The sequence below is a fragment of the Danio aesculapii genome, chromosome 10 (genome assembly GCF_903798145.1).
Source record: "Danio aesculapii chromosome 10, fDanAes4.1, whole genome shotgun sequence".
Classification (NCBI taxonomy): domain Eukaryota; kingdom Metazoa; phylum Chordata; class Actinopteri; order Cypriniformes; family Danionidae; genus Danio; species Danio aesculapii.
This window is the reverse complement of record NC_079444.1, coordinates 804,791-831,053: the sequence shown is the minus strand read 5'-3', so window position 1 is coordinate 831,053 and position 26,263 is coordinate 804,791. Positions and strand designations below refer to the sequence as shown.

The 26,263-nt window shown below is 38.6% G+C and overlaps 1 protein-coding gene across 1 annotated transcript; it reads left to right on the top strand.

Annotated features, from left to right (window-relative positions):
• Window positions 1–1,077: 1,077 nt before the first annotated feature.
• Window positions 1,078–25,808, top strand: LOC130236677 (endoplasmic reticulum aminopeptidase 1-like). The gene is given in 19 exon segments (XM_056467428.1): window positions 1,078–1,642; window positions 2,936–3,074; window positions 5,777–5,911; window positions 5,991–6,111; window positions 7,908–8,062; window positions 9,604–9,717; window positions 10,299–10,430; window positions 11,959–12,090; window positions 12,167–12,250; window positions 12,660–12,808; window positions 15,092–15,180; window positions 15,266–15,449; window positions 16,926–17,082; window positions 19,202–19,272; window positions 21,215–21,376; window positions 24,315–24,455; window positions 25,152–25,233; window positions 25,638–25,709; window positions 25,711–25,808. Coding segments are annotated over 19 exon segments (2,679 nt in total). The 5' UTR covers window positions 1,078–1,160; the 3' UTR covers window positions 25,789–25,808.
• The last annotated feature ends 455 nt before the right edge of the window (window positions 25,809–26,263 follow it).

Here is a 26,263-nt window from a genome sequence, read left to right as displayed (position 1 = left end):
ACACTTTACAATAAGGTTCATTAGTTAATGTTAATTAATGCATTTACAAACAATGAACAATACATTTACTACAGTACTACTTCATGTTAGTTAACGCTAATTAATGAAAATACAGTTGTTCATTGTTAGTTCATGTTAACTCACGGTGCATTAACTAATGTTAACAAGCATGGACTTGGATGTTAATAATGCATTAGTAAATGTTCAATTATGATTAATAAATGCTGTTCAAGTGTTGTTCATGATTAGTTCGTGTTAGTAAATGCATTAACTAATGAACCTTATTGTAAAGTGTTACCAAGATAAGTGTATTAGATATAATTATCAAAAATAGTTTTGTCTTTTTCTCAGGGACCAGTTATATTTTCTAAAAGTCTGTTTCTGAACAATAGCATGTTTATATGTCTTCCAGGATAGTAACTAAAATGGAGTACATTTGATGAAAATCCCATGTAGTATACCTTTCATTTCTTTTGATTTTCCACAATAAAATCGCATTTCGTTTTGTGACAAAGACGACCAATAAAGTGTAAATAATCGATTTTGAAACTGTTATTTATTGATCTATTTTGTAATAAGTGTTTTGACCCGCTGCGACAGAGGCCGCTGTTTTTTTTTCAGCTATAAAGCGTAGCTCATTAATATTAACGATTTTGTTGACGTTTCATGGTGAACAAATTCATGCTTCGACGAACGTAAGCTTGTTAATATTCAACAGCCCGCACTGTGATTCGCTTACGGCACTTTACGTAATTAATATTCATGAGGAATAGTGTTCGCCTCAACGTTTAAAACCCTGTTTATTTAAACAAAGATAACGTTATTCGATATTTCTAAAACTATATAATATGTACATGCAGTTATAGCACATAATACTATAGTATAAGGGTAAAATTAGACCTCTGACAAACCAGGAAATACGAGTTTGAGGACAACTGCGTAGTTTCACTTTCATTCACGTTACAGATTGGATATCTCGTGCAGGTTTGTTCGAAGCTTTTCTTCGCCTATTTTAATTAATGTCGTAAATTCGTGAGCGCATATATGTCCCTTTGTGACGTCTAACATCACACACTATCTCATGTGTGTTAATCAAGTAACAAGAGCACATATCCTAATTAAACATTCAGAAAGCTGACGTTAAACTCATATTTTCCGCCATGTTATTATTCGCAAAGTATTTTTATTGTACACCAGTAGCTTTGTTCTGTGCTCTTTTTGCTGGCAACCATGCCATGACCGTCAACATGAACAAAACCGTGCTGCCTTTTCCCTGGGATAAGATGAGGTTACCAGAAATTGTCAAACCCCAGCATTATGACCTCCTCATACACCCTAACTTGACCTCTCTTACGTTTACTGGAGAGGTTCAGATCCAAATAGAGGTAAAACAGGACACCAGATCCATCATCCTTCACAGCAAGAACCTCCAGATCTCCAAAGCTCGTCTTTTAGGCTCCAGACATCATCATCATCAGGATCTTCAGATCAGTGAGTTTGAAGCCAATGAGCAAATTGCACTCATCTCTGAAGGCTTCACTTTTGAGAAAGGAAGCCATGTGGTGCATTTGGAGTTCTATGCCAACTTATCTGACAGCTTCCATGGCTTTTATAAAGGCCAATACACTACAATAGAGGGGAGGTTAGGTAAGACAAATACATTGTTGGTTCAAAATATATACACTAGCAGTCAGAAGATTTTTGAACTTGATTCCTGGAGGGCCGCAGCTCTGCACAGTTTTGCTCCAACCCAATCAAACACAAGCTGATCCAACTAAGTGGTTCAAGACTAGTAGAGATAGTAACAGGTGTGAGTTGGAGGTGGTTGAAGCTAAACTATGCAGAGTTGTGGCCCTCCAGGAATTGAGTTTGAGACTATCGTTTCAAATGAAGCCAATTCTGCTTACCAAGGCTGCATTTATTTGATGAAAAATACAGTAGAAACTGTGAAATATTAATACAATTTTAAATAACTGTTTTGTTATTTAATGTAGTGTCATGTTTCATTTATTCCTGTCATTCAAAGCTAAATTTTTACTATCATCATCAGTCTTCAGTGTCGCATGTTCCTTCAGAAATCATTATAATGTGATGACTTGCTGCTCCATTATTCATTCATTTATTTTCCTTCGGCTTAGTCGCTTTATTCATCAGAGGTCACCACAGCGGAATGAACTGCCAACTTATCCAGCATATGTTTTACACAGAGGAGTGCCCTTTCAGCTGCAACCCAGTACTGGGAAACACTCATACACACTTATTCACTCACACTATAGCCAATTTAGTTTATTCAATTCACCTATAACACATGTCTTTGGACTGTGGGGTAAATTGTAAACATTAAATAAGAGTTAAAAAGATATGATTTTTTATTTCATTAATTAAGTTTTTAGTTATGATACTCCCAAAATTGTACAAAATTCCCTGCAGAAATATGTGTTTGGGCTGTGGGGGAAACTGGAGCACCTGGAGGAAACCCACGACAACACGGGGAGAACATGCAAACTCCACACAGAAATGCCAACTGGTTCAGCTGGGACTCAAACCAACGACCTTTTTGTTGTGAAGCAACAGTGCTAACCACTGAGTCACCATGCCGCTCTTGATATAATCAAAATACCTGAATATTAAGTATTATGTGACACTGAAGACTAGCATGCTTAAAATTCAGTTTTAAACCACAAGAATTAATTACAGAATGTAGAACTACGTTCAATAAAACAACGTAAAACAACTCTTTAATATTGCAATAACATTTTCAGATTCCACAGTTTTACTGTGTTTTTAATTAAATAAATACAGCCTTTGTGAGCAGAATAAATGTATGAAACATTAAAAAATCTTACTAATTTCAAACTTTTGACTGGTGGTGTATGTGAATTAGCATTAAAGGGTTAAACCCCATTAAAGTGATGTATTTTTTTTCTTCCTATAGGATGTTGGCGTCCACTCAGTTTGAGCCGACACATGCTCGAGCTGCCTTTCCTTGTTTCGATGAGCCTGCATTCAAAGCCAACTTTACCATCCGCGTGCGCAGAGAATCAAGGCACATATCCATCTCAAACATGCCCAAGGTGCACGATATTTACTTTTATTATGTAAAAAAAAATTTGGGTTCAAGTAAAATTAATTTCATTCGTATTCATTATATAGTATTTCATCAAAAATCACACTATAAAAATCTGAAAAATCACCAGATATCTTATGCAGAGTGCTTAAAGTGCATCCATGTGGTGAATTGAATTATAAAAAAATAGATACAATATTTCAGGAAAGAATTGGTTGATTATAAGGATGCGCCGATATGAATTTTTGACCGAGACAGATAACCGATAGTCAGGGCCAGACAGAATCTGCGCACATTTTTTGCTATTTCTGTGCATAATTTAGGAAAAAAAATCGTTGGATTTATGCAGAATGATTTTGCAAGTATTGACACTAAAAGCTTAAAACATTCAAAAAACTTTTATTTAAAGTTTACAATACAAATGTAATTAGATCCATTTGTCTTTATAAACAAAGCAAGTGTCTGATATATTTACTAAAAGACAGAAAATATACTTTTACAAACTGTTTTATTAATTAAACATAGAAACATTTTGATATTAGTTAATGATATTACAGAAATTAATATAAAAACCAAAAAATATATATATATTTACACATATCCACATAAGTAAATCGATTATAAATGGAAATCTGCAGAACTCTTTAGATTTGGAGGCTGATATATTAGCCTATAAATAGGAATATTTAAACTCTTTTTGCATGATTGTAAAAAAAAGTCAAACACATACAGTGAAAAACTGATTTTATTTTAAAAACCTTAGCTTCAGGTGTGTTTTACCTGATCTCTGAACTTTATTAATATATTCTATTCTATTAAAACAATTCTATTGTTTTATAACTCTAACTTTCTTTTTCATATAAATAAAATTGTCACTTGATGTAGTGAGTAGAGGACAACAGAGATAAGAATACAAGTGGCAGTTTAATAAGATTAATTGTACAGGAAAGCAAAGGTAAGTTCAGGAGTAGCTGGTGCATAGAGGCAATCCAAATCATAGTCAAAAATCAAGGCTAAGGTCAAAAACTATGCATACAAAAAGAAACTCTAGAACAATGTTTCCCAACCCTGTTCCTGGAGGCACACCAACAGTACATATTTTGGATGTCTCCGTTATCTGACCCATTAACTTCAGGTGTTGGAGTCTCTTCTGATGTTATAATAAGATGATTCAGGTGTGTTTGATTAGGGAGAGGTTGAAAATGTGGACTGTTGGTGTGCCTTCAGGAACAGGGTTGGGAAACACTGCTCTAGAAGACTCACTACAACAAACATACAAAAACTCAACACTGAACTGGTGTATGTGTGGTGCATAAATAGTCTGAATTATCAGCGATCACAGTTTTCAGGTGTGTGTGTCTCATCAGCAGTGATCGGCAACTGGTGTGTGTGAAATGGCATGATGGGATTTGTAGTTCGTTAATGTGACGTGTAGTTCACTAGCGATCTGCCAGGAGTTGATCGCTGGGGATCGTGACAAAAATCTAGTGCCGGACAAAAAGTGTATAAATAATTTGTATAGACACAAGTCACTGAACAATAACGAAATCTAAATAACAGTAATCAAAAATTACTTTAAATAAATTACATTATAATATATAATAAAAATTTAATAAATACCAGTAAAATAACAAAAAAGTGGACTACAGCAAGCATGTGAAGTGGTTCAACCAAATGATATTTATCGACATAATTTATCGGCCTAATGGGCTTTATGCACAGGGACTTTTTCATTTTAAATGAGGAGCCGTTCACATAGAATGTGCTTTTTCTCTCCAACGTGCTACTTTTCTATTGTTTTACAATGTAAACACATTGTTGACGGACGTGTGTGACCGTTACACTCGCGTCTCGCATATTTTGAAGCGTCATGCATGAAGCGCAGCTCATCACTGTCAGTTCCACAGCAGTGGACCAACCAGAAGAGCTCGGAGGCAGGGGCAAACAATCCCAGCTTCTGTTTATAGTAGAAAGTTGCCATGGCAACTGCTTTATTTACCGTTATATCATAGTGGGGGATGCGCTCTTTGTGGCTGTGTCCAGATATTCTGAGGTATATGATGTATCTTCATGTGCTTATCATAACACATTGTTTTCCTATTTCTAATCGGTTTGTTATTGCCGTTATTACATCATATTCATAATATCGCATCTCATGGACCTTGTGTCTTTTTAACCCCATTGGTGAGTGCCGCATCAAGAGTTTTTAGAAGCAAAGATGCATTCAGTGTGACCTGTCATGCCATTGTAAACTCACCACGGATAAGATCTGGCTGATGATCTTCACTTCCTGATTGATTAACGTTATGAAGTGGGTCTCACACTAGACAAGACGCACAACATTAAATTACATTGTTGTCTTTAATATATGGAAATGTATTTTACCACAGTATTTTCGTGGGTTTCCTCCAGGTGCTCCCGTTTCCTCCACAGTCCAGACACATGCGCTGTAGGTGAATTGAATAAACTTAATTGGCCGTAGTGTATGAGTGTGTGTGAATGCAAGAGTGTATAGGTGTTTCCCAGTACTGGGTTGGGGCTGGAAGGGCATCCACTGCATAAAACTTATGCTGGAATAGTTGGTGGTTCATTCCTCTGTGGTGACCCCTGATAAATCAGAGATTAAGCCGATGGAAAATAAATGAACAAACATTTTCAGACTATTTCATCTAAATACATTCTAATGCTGAAGCTTATGTCTCCCAATAGCTGAGAACTGTAGAGCTGGCGGACGGGATTCTGGAGGATCAATTTGACACCACGGTAAAGATGAGCACCTACCTAGTGGCCTTCATCATCAGCGATTTCGACTCCATCAGTAAAAAAAGCCAGCATGGAGTTGAGGCAAGTCAATAAATGCACTTTCAAACGTAACCAGACCTCAACAAAACAGCCTGCTCTTCATATCCTGATTTTATTGCAGATATCAGTGTATACAGTTCCTGAGAAGATCGGTCAAGCAGAGTATGCTCTCGACACCGCCGTCACAATGCTCGACTTTTATGATGAGTATTTTGACATCCCGTATCCGCTTCCCAAACACGGTGAGTGTGAAAGTTTTGCTACTGAAAATGGTATGCATGATTAAGGCATTGCTCACTCACAAATGAAAATTTACCCAGTTTACTCGCCCTCATGTGCTTACTACCCATTATTATCTTATTCTCGTATGATTGAAGTCAGATTTATTATTCCTCCTGAATTATAACACATTTATAATCATAATAGTGTTAATAACTCATCTTTAATAACTGATTTCTTTTATCTTTGTCATGATGACAGTAAATAATATTAGACTAGATATTCTTCAAGACACTAGTATTCAGCTTAAAGTGACATTTAAAGGCTGAACTGGGTTAATTAGACAAGTTAGGGTAATTAGGCAAGTCATTGCATAACAGTGGCTTGTTCTGTAGACAATCCAAAACAAATATTGCTTAAAGGGGCTAATAATACTGACCTTAAAATGGCTTTAAAACCATTAAAAACTGCTTTTATTCTAGCCCAGGGGTCGGGAACCCTTTATTTTTTTTAGCAAATGTGTGTGTTTTGTTTTAAAGATTTATTTTTAGCCTTTATTAGATAGAACAGTATTGAGACAGGAAGTGAAGTTGGAGAGAGAGAGGGGTAGGGTAATGTCCTCGAGCCGGGATTTGAACTCAGGACGCCCTGATGTGCTATTGCACCAAATGTCAGCTCGCTAACCACTAGGCTATTGCACCGACGGCAAATGTATTTTTGTAAAGAGCCATTTGGATGTGCATATATATCTCAAAAAGCCTTTTTAAAAATGCATTTGCTACTGTATTACTATAAATGACATTATAGTATTACGACTAACACTATATTATTATTTGTATTTTAATACATTACTATAAATAATACAGGTTTAAACAAAACCTTAATTTATGTCCATGCACAACTCAAAAATAAACAAATATGAAGCATCACATGTTGAGCAAGTCCATGAATGAAGAAAGAACAATTTATAGCATTTTTATTTTCGCCATCACCACTCATGAGTGCTGTTTGAATTTAACTTACCATAGAAATGTAAGTTGTTCACCCTTTATTGGTGTCACAATTCAAGTATATCCATGTTTCCACAAACGCACATTGGCCGAAACGTCCTTTTATTGTTAACTGAGTTCTTATTCATTGTGCTGTATAAAATTACAATTTAATTCCTGCGACGATACAATTTCGCACAACTGGACACCATTAATGGACAAACCAGTTGATCGAGCACATTGTAAAACATCTGAAATGTTGCTTTGGTCATTCTAAAATTCTTTGTCATCACAGTATTATTATTATTATTATTATTATTACTACTACTACCTCCAGAACTGTCTTGAGTGTCTGTCTGTTTTGCCAAAAACACCTCCAAAAGCCACCGAACACTTATTTCATTTTCTTAGGCGCAGGAAATGTATCATACGCAGTGGCTTTTCCTACTGCAGTACACGCCATTTTTCTTTTTGATATTTAGAGCCAGTTTGGCAGGAAATGACAGCTTTGTTCTCTTTGACTCACTGGATGCTTTATTCACAAATGTTTATTCCGATATTCCAGTTTTCGGCATAAATGTAATTCACGTTCTTTGGATAAAACAGAGCTAATGGCTTCCAGTTTTCAGCATTTTTCAAAACATCTTCTTTTTTGTTAATCTCAAACTCAAATACGTTTGGAACAAATGCTGGGTGAGTAAATGATGAGCGATTTTTCATTGTTGGGTGAACTATCCCTTTAAAATCTAGCATGAACACATTTGTTTACCAAACTGTAATCTGACCATTTTTAGAACTGAATTGTGTCTATAATTATTTTTTACTTAAAGATCTCGCGGCCATCCCGGATTTCCAGTCAGGTGCTATGGAGAACTGGGGTCTGTCGACGTACCGAGAGTCCGGTTTACTCTTTGACCCAGAGAAATCTTCTTCCTCTGACAAATTAGGCATCACCAAAGTCATCGCTCACGAACTAGCCCATCAGGTTGATTTTTATATTACTAATTCAGTCCAAGCAATGATAAATGCACGGCCAGACAGACATTTTCTCAGGGTTCGTAAGGGGTGCTGGAAATCCTTGAAAATGCTTCAATTTTAACCTAGTGTTTTCAAAGTTTTCAAACAAACTTAGATTTTAGATAAAGTGCTTGAAACTGCTGAAAATGTCTTGCTTTGATAATAATTGATTGTATTAAATGGGTATTAATAATGAAATATTTCGATTAAAATAAGTTAATCTTAAAAAAAAACAGTAAATGAAAGTTATTCAACTAAAGATTTTCATTCCTTAGAATACTATACTGCACTCTAGAATACTAGAACAAACAGCATATAATACAATGTAATGAGGTACACTCACATGCCACTTTATTAGGTACACCTTACTAGTACCAGGTTGGACCCCCTTTCGCCTTCATAACTGCCTTAATCCTTCATGGCACAGATTCAATAAGTTACTGGAAAATTCCTCAGAGATTTTGCTCCATATTGACATGATAGCATCACGCAGTTGCTGCAGATTTGTCGGCTGCACGTCCATGATGCCAATCTCCAGTTCCACCACATCCCAAAGGTGCTCTATTGGATTGAGCTCTGGTGACTGTGGAGGCCATTTGAGTACAGTGAACTCATTGTCATGTTCAAGAAACCAGTCTGAGATGATTCACGCTTTATGACATGGTGCGTTATCCTGCTGGAAGTAGCCATCAGAAGATGGAGACACTGTGCTCATAAAGGGATAGACAGGGTCAGCAACAATACTCAGGTAGGCTGTGGTGTTGACACGATGCTCAATTGGTACTAATGGGCCCAAAGTGTGCCAAGAAAATATCCCCCACACCATTACACCACCACCACCAGCCTGAACCGTTGATACAAGGAAGGATGGATCCATGCTTTCATGTTGTTGATGCCAAAGTCTGACCCGACCATCTGAATGTGGCAGCAGAAATGACCAGGCAACATTTCTCCAATCTTCTATTGTCCAGTTTTGGTGAGCCTGTGTGAATTGTAGCCTCAGTTTCCTGTTCTTAGCTGACAGGAGCGGCACCCGGTGTGGTCTTCTGCTGCTGTAGCCCATCCGCCTCAAGGTTGGACGTGTTGTGTGTTCAGAGATGCTCTTCTGCAGACCTCGGTTGTAACGAGTGCTTATTTGAGTTACTGTTGTCTTATCAGCTGGAACCAGTCTGGCCATTCTCCTCTGACCTCTGGCATCAACAAGGCATTTGTGCCCACAGAACTGCCGCTCTTGAAATTTGCTCTCTGAAATGTGAAATTATGCTGGAAATCTTTAAAACTGCATCTGAAAAGTGCTTAAATTTGACAGGAAGAGATGTTTTTCCATGTTTTTTCTTATTAAATTTGACTCATGATCATGTGACGCTGCATAATTACCTAAACAGAAACATACTGTACTTGGAGATTACATATTGATTCAAATTAGTTTTATATAGTTAGCATTTTTAGAATTGAGCAACATTATCCTTGTATTGTTATCATTATGAATTATGTTGTTTTTCTTTCTAGTGGTTTGGAAACCTGGTCACAATGCAGTGGTGGAACGACCTGTGGTTAAACGAGGGCTTTGCCAAGTTCATGGAGTATGTGTCCGTCAACATCACTCACCCTGAGCTGCAAGTGGTGAGACGACATTTCTCTACGACTTTTGATTCAATTCATCTTTGTTTCTATAGCGCTTTTACGATGTAGACTGTGTCAAAGCAGCTTAACGTAAAAGTTCTGGTAAATTGAAACTGTGTCAGTCCAGTTTTCAGAGTTCAGAAGTTAAGTTCAGTTCAGTGTGGTTTAATTTTCACTGCTGAAAGTCCAAACACTGAGCTCTCAAGATAGATAGATAGACAGATAGATAGATAGATAGATAGATAGATAGATAGATAGATAGATGGATGGATGGACGGACGGACGGACGGACGGACGGACGGACGGACGGACGGACGGACGGACGGACGGACGGACGGACGGACGGACGGACGGACGGACGGACGGACGGACGGACGGACGGACGGACGGACGGACGGACGGACGGACGGACGGACGGACGGACGGACGGACGGACGGATGGATGGATAGATTGAATGATTGATTGATTGATTGATTGATTGACTGATTGATCGATTGATTGATTGATTGAAGGATGGACGTCATTGATAGATTTTGGCTGATAAGTAGCTGTACTTGATCTGACTCTGTTTCTGTTGTAGAATGATTATTTCCTGGAGAAGTGCTTCACCGCCTTATCTGTGGACTCTTTGAGCTCCTCACACCCCGTTTCCACTCCAGTGGAGAATCCCGCAGAGATCAGCGAAATGTTTGATGACGTTTCCTATCGGAAGGTACCTTTTATGGGTTAACCTTTAACCTTTATTAAAATACGGTAGCCATCTTCTTCGAAAACCCGTTTCTAAAGGTGTTGTTGACTAGAAATTGTCACTAGATATCAGCAACAGCTAAAGTAATCCATACATACAAAGAAAACTACATTTTATTATTTCATTTATACTTGACACTAGAAGGCAAACACGTGCAGAATCTCCATATAAAATTTACTGAAGAAAAGATGTCAGCTGCTGTCAGCCATCACTGCAGGACTGCAAAGAGAATAAAAAAGTAGAGGTGGAGGAATGGATTTAATATGAAGACAATAAACAAACGCTTGTGGCAATATCAGGAATATTTCTGTTTTCCAAGCCATTCTGCGTATTTCATGTGGAGATCATGCGACCACTTTTCTCAGAAAAAATATCTCTAAAGGTGCTGTTGACTTGAAATTGTCACCAGATGTTGATAACAACCAAATAAATCCATTCATGCAAACAAAACAAATCTAATTAGTTTACAAATGAAGTTATGTGTAATAAAATGAAATGACATAGGGTAGAAGTCTTGAACACAAGAAGAAAGGGAGGTGTAGAAATGCAGGGAAAGCCCAGACAGCAGCTGAAATATTTCAGTAGTTCTTCAGCAACCTTATCAGTCTAAATGAATATTAGCTGCTTCAGCAACACCTAGTGTACAATACTAGATGATGAAGGTGAAACCAAGGTTGACATTTAAGTAAAACAATGATTCCAAACACAGACAAGGAAACTCTCAAATGCTTTGAGAAAAGAAAATAAAGCTGCTAGAATGGCCCAGCCAATCACCTGAGCTGAAGCCAGTAGAAAAAAAGAACTAAAGATCAGAGTTGACGGACGAGACCCAAAATTTGAAGACTCTGTTGAAGTCTGGGAAAAATGACACCTGAGCAAGGCAACGCCGTTCTCCATACAAGAGCCATTACCAAAAAAGCCTTTTATACAAAGAATTAAATGGCACTCCCATGGCACTTCTCGAAAAGAGTATGGGTGTAGCCTCGGTGTCCTGGCCAAAGTCTCTCATCCGGCCCTTACAATCATGGCCTCCCAATCATCCCCATCCACTGAATTCTCTCTATCACTGTCTCTCCACTCCACCTACAGCTGGTGTGTGGTGAACACACTGGCAGCGTTGCCCTATGGCTGCCGTCGCATCATCCAAATGGATGCTGCACACTGGTGGTGGTGGTGTGGAGAGACCCCCCCTCATGATTGTAAAGCGCTCTGGGTGTATGACCATACACATTACATTACATTACAAAAAAAAACCCTTTAAATTTGCTTACAGTAGTGAAAGAAACACAATTTAACCAAAGAAATTGTGCGAAAAGGAGTGGAAGTTAAGGGGTTTAATGGTGTCAGAGTATATCAAAAAATAAAGCTTCTGGCCAATCACAAACTGTCAGCCGAAGATGGTGGTTTTTAAATAGCGCACATATCAGCCTATATATACATTTTGATTATATTAATCATTTCCTTCCTAACTGATGGTTAATCATCTCTCAAGGGCGCGTGTATCCTGAATATGCTGAGGGATTTTCTGACTCCGGAGGTGTTCAAGTATGGTATTATAAATTACCTGAAGAAACACAGCTACCAGAACACAGTCAACGCACACCTCTGGGAGAGTCTTACCAATGTGAGTGACCTCTGTCTGAGTTATTCAGTCATTTAAATGCTTGCTGTTGAGACCCAATGCTTCTCAATCTCTTCAGATCTGCACTTCAGATGGATTGGATTCAGGGAGACTAAAACTTGACGGATTCTGCTCCAAAAGCACGGCTGAAACGCCAGCCTCTGTAAGTGCTGCAGCAAATGATTCGAATATTTTAATGTGTTCAAATAATTTGTGTATTTGGGATATTCGGCTTACTTTTACAATGTTTCCTCCCTAAATTTCAACTTGAATAAATCAGAGTATTAAAGGGATAGTTCACCCAAAATGAAAATTCTGTCAACATTTACTCACCCTCAAGTGGTTCCAAACCTGTTTGAGTTGAACAGGAAAGAAGATATTTTGAAAAATGTTGTAAACGAGTAACCATTGACTTCCATAGTGTTTGTTTTTCTGACTATGAAAGTCTGTGGTTATACTTTTGTGTTCAACAGAACAGGTTTGGAACCGCTCGAGGGTGAGTAAATAATGCGTCAATTTTCATTTTTGGGTGAACTATCCCTTTAAGTAATCATTAAAACCTGTTCTGGCAGAAGTGGTTCAAGGAGGACAGTGTTGACGTTGGAGCCATCATGGACACCTGGACTCTGCAGGAGGGCTTTCCGTTAATCACTGTGGAGGTCAAAGGTCAAGAGGTCACTCTTAAACAGGAGCGCTTCCTGAAAGGAGCAGAATCTTCAAAGTAAGGCCATGTTAAGTCGTATACGGATGGTCCACTACGATATCATGTGTTAAACTTTAGTTGATGTGTAATGTAGCTTTGTGAACATAAACAACATCTCTGAATGTAAGACGCTCTGTTTAATGCAAAGGAAGACATTGGCTTTTACAGAGTTATCTTAGCGAAGCCTACAGTGAACAAAGTTTGGGGACTACAAAAAAATGCATTCGGGTTGGTGAGATCACAAACACTTCAGGTTACACGCATTCACCGTGCGCACACACTCTGCGCTGCGAAGGGGCGTGGCCAGAGGCGCTGAAATGTTACAGCAGAGAAAGCTAAAATGGAGCTCAAACGCTGCTATTCCACAGAGCTTCTTCTGTTTCTGTATTTGGCCTTCAAAAGGACACGACACAAAGACAGAGGTGCTATTCTGAACACATTCACTCTGTATTGAGAAGAATGAGTGATTTTTTTATTATAGTTTTTTATTTTTATGTGGTTTATTTATAAACTAATGTCGAGAGGATCACGTGCTTATGATTGCTTGCGGCTGGTCTCGCATTATCCAATTTATGATTCACCAATCAGACGATGCCTAAGCCACTATAAATACTCTAATTCCATAAAACAGCCATCTTCGTTTTGAAGAATCCCCCCCATCTACCCCTACTGTTGCCTCACAGCAAAAACATCACTGGTTCTAGTCCTTACCAAGCCAGACGACGTTTCTGTGCAGAGTTTACACGTTCTCCTCATGCTCACGTGGGTTTCCCCCGGGTTCCCCGGTTTCCTCCCACCATCCAAAAACACAAAGTTAATCGACTAATCCAAATCGGCACCATAGACATGCTCCTAGTAAGTAGTTATCTCTCAAGAGCGATCACTATCTGTTCATTAGCTACTACAGCAGGGGAGTTCTCCAGATCTACCTGAGCTCAAACTCCCCTCTCACCTTGCAAATGGGAGGGAGCCCCAGGCTCGAGGATCTTATGAGCTCAGGGCTCTCTCCCGGGACAGCATGCCAAACACGCTTTATAATCAATCATCAGCTCAGTGTGAACTCTTGAAATTCTTATTCATATCTTGGAGTGTTGCAATTGACCAATCAGAATCAAGTATTTTAGACAGCCCTGTAATTTGTGTTATTTTTTTTTATTTCAGATAATATGAAAGTAAGAATAACAATTTAGGAAAAAAAAATGATTGAGGAATATTTTCATTTCCTTTCCTTCAGGTTAGGGTGTACTCACACTGTGTACAGTTGCATTGAACCAGGCCAAAGCACGCTTGTCCCCCCTCCCGTCTCCCCAGACGGCCCGCACTCACATGGCATTCGGGCCTGGGCACGCTTACGTCATCGATGATGCGCTGTTCAGTTAAAGAAGCGCTCTCGCTCAGCACAGTGGAGATTTCTTTAGTTCTATCGTTTTAGTGATTTGAGATGCAGTGACACGCAGACACGAACAGATCAGCCACTGTTGACGCTCATAAACAATCATGAAGTCCTCATGCTGCAGGTATTAGAAGGTTTGCTGAAGGTGCAGCTGTGGTGCAAGTGAGGGGTTTGCGTCTTTAATAATCTACAACAGTTTTGCGTTCATTGAACAGTAAGAATGATTAATAAACACATATGAAACAGGCCCTTAAAAGTCTCGCTTTTAGTATTGGGCTCAGACGCGCTTTGCACTCACAAACAAGCGTACTGCCCCCAAAGCCCAAGTGAACCGTGCTCAGGCACACCTCTTCCAACTGAATGAGTGCCTCACACTTCTCAAGATCCAGGAAATGGGCCTGGGCACGGTTCGGATAGCATAGTGTGAGTGCAGCCTTTTTCAGAGGTCGCCACAGCTGAATGAACCGCCAACTTTTCCAGCATGTTTTACACAGCGGATGGCCTTCCAGCCGCAACCTAGTACTGGAAACCACCTGTACACACTCATATACACCACTCATACAACCCTATTAGTTTAGTCGGGGAAACCGGAGCAACCCGGAGGAAACCCACGCCAACATGGGGAGAACATGCAAACTCCACACAGAAATGCCTACTAACTCGAACCAGCGACCTTCTTGCTGTGAGACAACCAGGCTAACATTCTGTCCTAACATTCTGTTTTATTTCAGACCCAGATTCTTGATCATTTTTTTAATAATAATAGTAATAATAATAGTTAAGAATAGTTTTCTAAATTTAAATTAGTACTCACAACCAGACACATTCATGGTGTATTACTATCATTATATTATTATTAGTATAGTTTAGTTTTTATATTGATCCTCTGTATTTTTCATGTCTCCCAGTTCATCAAGCTTCCTGTGGCAGGTTCCTCTGACGTACATCACCAGCGGCAGTAATGCAGTGCAGCGTTTCTTGCTGAAAACTGAAAGAGGTTTGCTGCGTCACATGATCAAATATTAAACCCACTCATCTTACCTTCAGCTGTGCTGAGATTGAACTCTTGTGTGTGCCTGCAGATGTGTTTTACCTGCCAGAGAAGGTGGAGTGGATTAAATTCAACGTGGATCTGCGAGGATATTATATTGTGCATTATGAGTCTGGAGGCTGGGATTGTTTGATTAAGCAGCTCCGAATGAACCACACTGTGTTCAGCAGCAACGACAGAGCCAGTCTCATACATGACATCTTCCAGCTGGTCAGGTCTGTGCTTTCATGAATAGAGTACATATACAGTTGAAGTCAGAAGTATTAGCCCCCCTGTATATTTTTGTCCTTCAATTTCTGTTAACAGAGAGCAGATTTCTCCAACACATTTCTAATCATAATAGTTTTAATAACTCATCTCTAATAACTGATTTATTTTCTCTTTGTCATGATGACAGTAAATAATATTAGACTAGATATTCTTCAAGACACTTCAGATTATATACAGAACTATACAGCTTAAAGTGACATTCAGGGTGTACTCACTAGGGTTGGGCGATGTTGACCAATTTGGCATGGTACGATATCTAATCTGAAACATCGCAATATCTTGTTTCGTTTTATTTTATTTTATTATTTTTTTATTTTAGATAACATTTTATTTTTATTTTAGCCAAACTAGGGGGTAAAAACAATATTTTAGAAAAAAATACCATTTAGAAAAAACTGTTTCTTCAACTTATTTATTTATTATTTATTTATTTATTTATTTATTTATTTATTTTCATTTTTCCTTTAGTTTAGTCCCTTTATTTATCAGGGGTCACCACAGAGGAATGAACCGCCAACTATTCCAGCATATCTTTTACACAATGGATGCCCTTCCAGCCGCAACCCAGTACTGGGTAACACACTAATTCACACACACACTACGGCCAATTTAGCTTACCCAATTCTCCTATAGCGCATGTGTTTGGACTGTGGGTGAAACCGGAGCACCCGGAGGAAACCCACAACAACACAGGGAGAACATGCAAACTCCACACAGAAACGCCAACTGGCCCAGCCGAGACTGAAACCGGGACCAGCGACCTTCTTGCTGTGAGGTGACAGTGTTAACTGTCGAATTGAATTGAGTTAACCACTGAGCCACCGTGTCGCCTTTTTTATTTATTTTATTTTATTTTATTATTTTATTATTTTTTTTATTATTTTAATGTTTTATTTTATTTTATTTATTTTTATTTTATTTTATTTTATTTTTTTTATATTTAATTTTTTATTTTATTTTATTTTATTTTAATTTTTTATTTTATTTTATTTATTTTATTTGTTTTATTTTATTTTTTATTTATTTTTCTTTATTTTATTTTATTTTTTTATTTTATTTTATTTTATTTTATTTTATTTTTTTATTTTTTTTATTTTTATTTTATTTTATTTTTATTTATTTTATTTTATTATTTTATTTTATTATTTTATTTTATTTTTTTATTTTTATTTTTTTTTATTGATTTGATTTTATTTTAGACAGATAATTGATGTCCTGATAATGAGTACGTTTTTTTTTTTTTTTGTTTCATCAAGAATAATAATTTTGAAAAAATACAATTTAGAAAAGAAAAAAAATTAACATATTTTTTCCAGCCAAAAAAAAACTATTTAGAAAAAAAAAGTTCTTCAACTAGTTTATTTTATTTCAGAGCCAGATAATTGATGACCTGATAATTAATCTGTTTGTCTTCCCCTCAGCGTTGAGAAGGTCCCTCTGGATAAAGCTCTGAATCTGAGTTTGTATCTCAGTAAAGAGTCAGAGATCATGCCGGTGACGCAGGGCTTCAGTGAACTGGTGCCGCTTTACAAACTCATGGAGAAGAGAAACATGCAGGAACTGGAGAACCAGCTCAAGGTATCAATGCAGACAATCCGTCCAGCTAAAGATGAAATGTGGAATATTTTTAAATATTCAAATGAAGTGTCATATTCAGATATTTGATGTCGTGTTACATATTTAGATATTTTAACATAGCTAAGCAAGACAAAAACATCATTTCCACAATGCAGAAATCACAAATGTAATCACAGAAGCTCGACACACAAATCTAATTTACTATATAACAGTACACAGAATGTGTTTGAATCTGCCAAAATAAAGATGAGAAAGTAAAACAATACATATGAAGAAACATCAGGGCACATCACGCTGATGCTTAAACTGATAAACCAAAACATACCTAAACAAAATGAAAGGTGTTGATTCCATTTTAATAGAATTCATTCATTTGCATTCCAGAATCGTTCTTTTCGTTTTGTGAACTCATTACTATAATGAATTATTATTAACGAATAATTAGCGGGCTACACGGTGGTGCAGTGTGGGTAGCGATGTCGCCTCACAGCAAGAAGGTCGCTGGTTTGAGCCTCGGCTGGGTCAGATGGCATCTCTGTGTGGAGTTTGCATGTTCTACCAGTGTTGGCGTGGGGTTTGCTCCAGGTGCTCCGGTTTCCCCCACAAGTCCAAAGACATGTGGTATAGGTGAACTGGGTAAGATAAATTGTCCGTAATTTATGAGTGTGTATGGATGTTTTCAAGTGATGGGTTTGCAGCTTGAAGGGCATCCACTGCGTAAAACGTGCTGGATAAGTTGGCGGTTTCATTCCGCTGTGGTGACCCCAGATTAATAAAGGGACTAACCTGAAAAGAAAATGAATGAATGAATAATAATTAGCGACAGCACAGTGACTCAGTGGTTAGCATTGTCGGGTGCACCTCCAGGTGGTTCCGGTTTCCCCCAAAGATCAAAGACATGCGTTATAGGTGAGTTAGATAAGCAAAATTTGCCATTATGGCGGCCACATATAAATCAGAGACTAAGCCACAGGAAAATAAATTAATAAACTATTATGCTAAAATTATTATTCACTGAACTATTGTATTTCCCAGAGATGGGTTGCGGCTGGAAGGGCATCCGTTGTGTAGAACAATGTGCTGGATAAGTTGGCGGTTCATTCCGCTGTGGCGACCCCGGATTGATGGAGGGACTAAGCCGAAAAGAAAATGAATGAATGAATGAACTATTGTAACAGATAACAACTCAAGTTCATATAGTTCACTCAAAAATCGAACAAATGTCCTCACACTCAAGTAGTTCTGAAGTTTAGTGAGTTTCTTTCTTCTGTTGAACACCAAACAAGATATTCTGGAGAACCCTGGAAAAAGCATCTGTAGTAGGAATTTAAAAAGTTATGGATGTAGCGAAAATGGGTAAAGGACGTTTCCAAATGCAGTACAAACAAAAGTATTTATTGAACAGAAACAAACAAACAAACTAACAGAGACCTAGCCCCCTTAGGACGAACAACAAATGATATTGCTGAACTAAAAAGCTTCAAAGTGCTTTGAAATGTGGAGTAGCTCCTCCCTTTAAAAAACAGCCAATAGAATTTTGTTTTCATCCCAGCTCTGCAAGTGAGAGTGGTTGAGTTCAAGGACATCAAATGTAAAGCGTCTTAAAGGGGGCGGGACATGTCAGATACTAGAGAGCATTTGATTGGTCAGAAGATTTGACGAGGAACTGAAGTATAAGGCGACATATATAATTTCATTCATTTTCCTTCGGCTTAGTGCCTTATTATCAGGGGTCGCCACCGCGGAACGAACCGTCAACTACTCCAGCATATGTTCCACGCTGTGGATGCCCTTCCGACTGCAACCCAGTACTGAGAAACACCCATTCACACAGACTCATACACTACGGATAATTTAGCCTACGCAATTCACCTACAACGCATGTGTTTGGACTGTGAGGGAAACTGGAACACCGCAAGGAAACTCTGTGGCCAACATGGGGAGAACATGCAAACTCCACACAGAAATGCCAACTGGCCCAGTCGGGACTCGAACCAGCCACCTTTTTGCTGTGAGGCAACAGTGCTAACCACTGAGCCACCGTGCCACCCGTCCCTTTAGATATAAGGTGCAAATAAGAGCATATATTTTGGACAGACTGTTTTGTTGTGTTTTTCAGGGTCATCTAGTGAAGTTATTCCAGCCGCTGATTGACCGGCAGAGCTGGTCTGATGACGGGTCTGTGTCCGAGCGGAATGCTTAGGAATTATCTGCTGCTCTTTGCGTGTGTCCGCCGCTACCCGTTCCTGCGTCAGCACCGCCACACAGCTCTTTCACAAATGGAAGGAGTCTGATGGCAAAAGTGGTAAAGAGTTGAGTTTTGACTTCAATATATTTATACTGAGCTTTGTTTTTAGTATGTTGATGTACTGAAATGGAATATTGAGTAGGAGGCGGGGCTTATAGTAAGGCTTCATTTGTTAACATCAGTTAATTAACTAAAGTCAATGTAATGCAAGCTACAAAGCATTTATTTATCTTAAGTGATGTTCATTTCTTAGTTGTGTTAGGGCCAAAGTGCATCCAGGAGGCTGTTATCTTAGAATAAAGCCTGACAGGATTATCTACAGCCCGACGCAAAGGGGAGCACTGATGTATAGGACTGAAGGACTTTATTCTGCGAAAAACAACCATGCTGGATGTACTTTATCCTGCTTATTACATGACTACTTGCCACAAAACATAACATTACACACAAAACATTGCTCTGAGCCATAATAGTTATTAATTCTTTAATTAAACGCCAAAGCTGACAGAAACAGCTGATGGAGTATACTCTAACCTGCGCATTATTCAGACACCTAGATGGCGCCCAAACAGTCTAAAACACAAAGCTGACAGAAATGAAAACAGCTGATGGAGTATACACTAACCTGCGCATTATTCAGACACTAGATGGCGCCAAACAGTCAAAAACACAAAGCTGACAGAAATGAAAACAGCTGATGGAGTATACACTAACCTGCGCATTATTCAGACACTAGATGGCGCCAAACAGTCTAAAACACAAAGCTGACAGAAATGAAAACAGCTGATGGAGTATACACTAACCTGTGCATTATTCAGACACTAGATTGGCGCCCAAACAGTCTAAAACACCAAAGCTGACAGAAATGAAAACAGCTGATGGAGTATACTCTAACCTGCGCATTATTCAGACACTAGATGGCGCCAAACAGTCTAAAACACAAAGCTGACAGAAATGAAAACAGCTGATGGAGTATACACTAACCTGTGCACTATTCAGTCACAAAATGGTGCCAAAACAGTCTAAAACACAAAGCTGACAGAAACAGCTGATGGAGTATACACTAACCTGTGCATTATTCAGACACTAGATGGCGCCAAACAGTCTAAAACACAAGCTGACAGAAATGAAAACAGCTGATGGAGTATACACTAACCTGCGCATTATTCAGACACAAGATGGCGCCAAACAGTCAAAATAACAAAGCTGACAGAAAATGAACTCCCTGAACGATATTACTTTACATGTTATTAATTCACAAGACGGCAGAAAAAAAGAAGCTTGACAGACGAGCAGATATATACGAGTGTGGATGCAAGTATATGGATGTGAATATTTTAACCGATGGTGAAGGTGATTCGAAATTCTGTTATTTTCTTTATTAGCTCCGTATATCGAAGAATTGTTATTCAGTGGTTGTTATCTAAGAATAACATACCTTGTAATGTCACAACTGACCAATCAGGAGCGAGTATTCCTGTCAGCCGTTCTACTGACACATTAAAAAGCCGTAATCCTTTTATCAAAATTATTTCAAAATTCAGTATTTGTTTTATTAACTCAACTTATAGCTGCAGTATTTGGTTACCTCTCACTGTTCATTTGAATGCATTACCTAACGTTTTACTATGATATTATAAAGTGTTATCCTTTTGTACCTTATATTGCTTTTGCAAATGAATCTGTTTTAAAGCATTTCTCTTCTCTGAATGTGTATATACACAGAACACCAAGTATTATTTTGGTTCTTCTGAGTGTCAAACGAATCTTTTTTGCAGCTTAGCTCAATATCGCCATAATACTTTATATCGTAATCAAAGCCTGGAATGATGTGCACCCTCAAACTGTTCATTCCAAACATGATGGTTGTGTTATTTGTTTCAGGCTTCCTACCGACGTCAGTTTGGTGGTCTACACTGAAGGGGCGCGAACAGACGAAGGCTGGGACTTTTTGTTAGAGAAATACAAGCGATCCGTCTCTCCATCAGAGAAGTGGATGATTAAAGCCGCCCTCTCGTACAGTCCGTTAGCTCACAAGCTTCAGTGGTGAGTCTAAAGCAGCTAAAGTTCACCCAAACCCGACAATAACCCTTGAAGTCCACGTGAAACAGAATTATTTCAATATGTTGATGTACAGGGCGGCATGGTGGCTCAGTGGTTAGCACTGTCGCCTCACAGCAAGAAAATCGCTGGTTCGAGTCCTGGCCTAGGTCAGTGGGCATTTCTGTATGCAAACTCCACGCATTCGCTAGAGGTGAATTGAATAAGCTACAATTGGCTGTAGTGTATGAGCGAGTGTGTGTGGATGTCTCCCTGTACTGGGTTGCAGCTGGAAGGGCATCTGCTGCGTAAAACATATGCTAGATAAGTTGGTGGTTCATTCCACTGTGGTGACCCCCTGATGAATTAAGGGACGAAGCCAAAGGAAATTGAATGAATGAATGAATGATTGTGATGTACTTCCAATTGAGACGGAATATTGAGTAGGAGGCGGGGCTTTTTTGCGCATCGTTCCCTCTTAGCAACTAATGGTAAGAGAGGGTATAATATGCAGTTGCTACTGTATGGAAGCCCTCTGGTTGACGTCAACAGAAGGACCCCCACAGAAGTAAATGGTCAGAATTGACTAAAGATTACCACAACAAACACTTTTTTTTCCAGTGGAATTAACTTGCATGGATTAATTATTGACCTTAAGAATAACAATGTGAGCTAGCACACGTTGTGAATTTTGATTTCACATGGACTTTAAAAATCCCCCCCCAAAAAATCACACTCAGGTTCCTTGGGGTCATATGGACCCCAAACTTTTACAGAGCAATTACATAAGGAATTACATGACTATATAATATTTACATCTGCTTCTCAGCTTTGCATTTAGGCTGTTTTTGTGGATTTATATTGTTTTTACCCATTTACAACACAAACACTACGGACATAATTACAAAAAACTACGACCAAAAACTACGACTAATAAAAACAACGACCATAATTACAAAAACTTCTCTAAAATTCTGACCAAAATGTAAACTAAAAGGTTTCTGGATGTTGGCTCATATTTTTAAGGGATAAAATCCCACCTTACTGCTGGTTAGAGAAAACCGGTTTTGAGTTTTTGTTAAAAACAGACAGTGTAATTTCCACATATATCCAGCAGGGGTCCATAGAGATTTCATTATTTAGGCTTAATGCTTCGGCAAACTTTTCCTTAAGCTGGATTTATACTTTCACCTGGCACCGCGTCACAGACCTCCTGCTGACTGCACGCACACCTCATGAAATGGACGAGGCTTTTATACTTCCCGCATTCGCCGTTGTGATATTCTTTTAAACAACAGGGGGCAGTCAAAAGAAACCCACCTTAAGAGTCAGACGGAATGAACAGAGAAGCAGAGCGTTTTCAGAACAACGTCATATCATTAATATATTGATGTTTTTAAACTTATTATTTTTTATTAATTATTTTATTGATTATAAGGATTTTTATAACCATTCAAGATGTTTTTAAATCAAACTTTGATGCATCAGTTGCTTTTGTTTGTATCTCAGACAGTTTTTACTTATTAAAATTGATTAAAATATTAATAACAGAGAACATGGGTTTCTCTACAAATATATATTTTTATTATGGCAAGAATCAAAGCAAAAAAAAAATGATACTTACTAAAAAATACAGATGTTTATTTAGATTTAGCCCGCTCCACAATTCACACATCACTGTCTGGCTAGTTTCTGTCCTCTTCTTATGTTAAAAGGCAATAATGGTCCAACATTCCTGTCCATTATCACCAATAAAGCCTAGAAACAGGGCATCAGTATATTGTAAACCGATAGGGTCAAAGTGATCTTACAACTTTCCAGTTATCAAAGAAATAAATTGTTCCTTAATTATAGTTTTGTAACTATTAAATTGTTTTAAATTCTGAATTGTGGTATATACTTCAGTGTAAAACCTATGTATGGTGGAAAAACATTCTGGGATTGTGTTCATGGGTCTCCACTTTTGCCACGGCTCATCCCTCAGGTTTTTCCAAACCTTTTAACAAAAACTTTCCTCCTTTCCCGCTGCTGTTGCAATTTTTAGCCAAGAATTATTGATCTGGTTATCTCTATGATCACGTATCATAAAGATGTGTGTACTGTCGTACCCAAGCAAACCTCCGCAAACACCGCAATGAGGTCACATTCTCCACACGCACACTCAAGCGAACTAGCGAACGCATCTAGTATAAACCAGGCTGAAGAAATGTGTGATATACATTCACAAAATGTATATTTTAACATTTAAAAACAAGGGGCGACGCAGTGGCGCAGTAGGCAGTGCTGTCGCCTCACAGCAAGAAGGTCACTGGTTCGAGCCTCGGCTGGGTCAGTTGGCGTTTCTGTGTGGAGTTTGCATGTTCTCCCTGCGTTCGCATGGGTTTGCTCCTGATGCTCCGGTTTCCCCCCACAGTCCAAAGACATGCGGTACAGGTGAATTGGGTAGGCTACATTGTCTGTAGTGAATGAGTGTGTGTGGATGTTTCCCAGAAATGGGTTGCGGCTGGAAGGGCATCCGTTGCGTAAAAAAAATGCTGGATAAGTTGGCGGTTCATTCCGCTGTGGCGACCCCAGATTAATAAAGGGACTAAGATGAAAAGAAAATGAATGAATGAAGATTCTAAAACACATTGAAATTCTCCATTTGATATTTATTTGTGTTGCTGTTTGATATTTTTAATTGTTTGCTTTTGCAAATTATTAGAAATGTGTTATATTATTATTATTATTATATTAATAAGATTATTATAAATTTCAATAAATGTAACAAGTCACCTTTGCATGACTGCAATCCCATATTGTGTGTTCCCAGATTATTTAGCACAATTGATTTATTTTTAAAGAACAAGTGATGAAATTGAAATAAAACCAAAACAACATCAACATGATGAACTTCTCATGTTTTCAATCCTTAATCCCTTTTGGTGTGTCTCATACCGTCTAGGCTTTTGGAAAGAAGCAGTGAAGGAGAGATCATGAAAACTCAAGACCTGCCGTCGATGCTAATCAGCGTCAGTAAAAACCCCAAAGGTTTCAAACTGGCCTGGGACTTCCTGAAAAGCAACTGGGGGAAACTTGTGAAAAAGTGCGTGGCAAACGATCCGTCTGATATATTGTTAACAGCTTTAACATCCACCAGAAAATGAGTTTGTATTGTTTTTCTAAATAAACACGTCGTCCAATTTTGGTTCTTGCAACACATTTAAGAATAGTTGTAACAGTAAAGCATTTACTGTAGCACTTTGTAATGTTGCCGTTCCTTTTCGCAACACTTAATAGACGTTTAGGGACTGGAGACACCGAGTGATGAAGTGTTTCAGGTTTCATTTTGTCCCAAGTCTTCAGATGGGCAAAAGTACGGGATCCTCGTTGTCGCATTTCCACTCCACACATTCTCTATCGGCGACAGGTCGGGACTGCAGACAGGCCAGTCAAGTACCTGTATTCTCTTCCTCCACAGCCAGCGATGTGTGCTGAACGTTTGCTCCTAAAGCACCTTTCTTGGATGCCTTTTTGTACCAATGAAAATTACAATCGCCTGTTGACATCACCTGTTTTAAATCACATTATTATTGAACCATTTTACCTGATTACTAGCCCTAAACTGCTGTGCTGCAAGAACCAAAGTTGGAAGACCGGTTATTTTGTAGAAAAACACACATTAATTAATGTTTGTTGTGTTATCTGCAATGAAACACGTCAAAGTACATTTTTATTTGTGTTTTCTATACGTTTTTTTCTGATTTGGAGTTGTATTAATGCATGTAAATCCTCGTTCCAGGTTTGATCTGGGCTCGTCAGCAATATCTCGTGTGGTCGTCGGAGTCACCGATCAATACTCCACCAAAGAAATGCTTGATGAGGTACGTCACAATGAGCATGTTTACATGGACACCAATAATTTGATTTGAACGCGATTAAGACAATCCTCCGATTAAGAGTCGACCATGTAAACAGCGAGTTTTGATCAACTTAATTCGATTAAGGTCATAATCAAACTAAGAGAGATTGGATTAAGACGTGTGGAGTCTGCAGATATTAGTGGCATTATTAAAGTGCAGTACAGACATGGAAACACCGCAATCAAACTATTACCGTTCATGTAGGACTTTTCACCACGTTTTGTGACAGGATAGTCCACACACACACAAACAGCTGTGTGTGTGTGTGTGCATGTAAAGGTAACTGGGTGGATGGTCAGAGTACATATATAAGGGGGGAGAAGAAAAAAAAAAAATGACTCCATCTTTGTTTGTTTGTGATGTAGGTGGAGTTGTTCTTTGGGTCTCTGGCGCAGGATCAGGGCTCCGGGCTTCGCAGTATTCAGCAGGCTCTGGAGGAAAATCCAGCAGAACATCCTCTGGATGGACAGGAACATCCCACTGCTCAAAGCCTGGCTGGACCATCACAGTCCATGATGCTCCAGAAAGTGTGTTCAGCTGTGTGGTGAATGACATATCAGGACTCAAATCTGGATGTCATACAGCAGGTATGACACTGGTATTACAGGAAGGTGAAATATGAGGACGTCAGCAGTTCTCCAAAAGCTTACAAATCACACAGAATGAGTATTTTACAGGAAGTAAAACTGTGTGTTCCTGTGAGGGTTGGGGTTTAGGGTTTATGGTGGGGTTAGGGAAATATAAAATACACTTTGTACAGTACAAAAACAATGGAAACCTATGGAACGTCCCCATTTACAGCGGTTTCACACTGCAAGCATAACTGCACTGTTGTAGAACATCCACAGCGGCTCCAAACAAGGCTTTACGTGAAGCACTCACACAATCTACAATAAAGACCTCCTCATTTTTCTGTGCTGACCGCACCGAATGCACTTTTCTGTTCTGAGAACGACAGGCACACTGCACTGGCTTTTTTCACTGTGTGCTG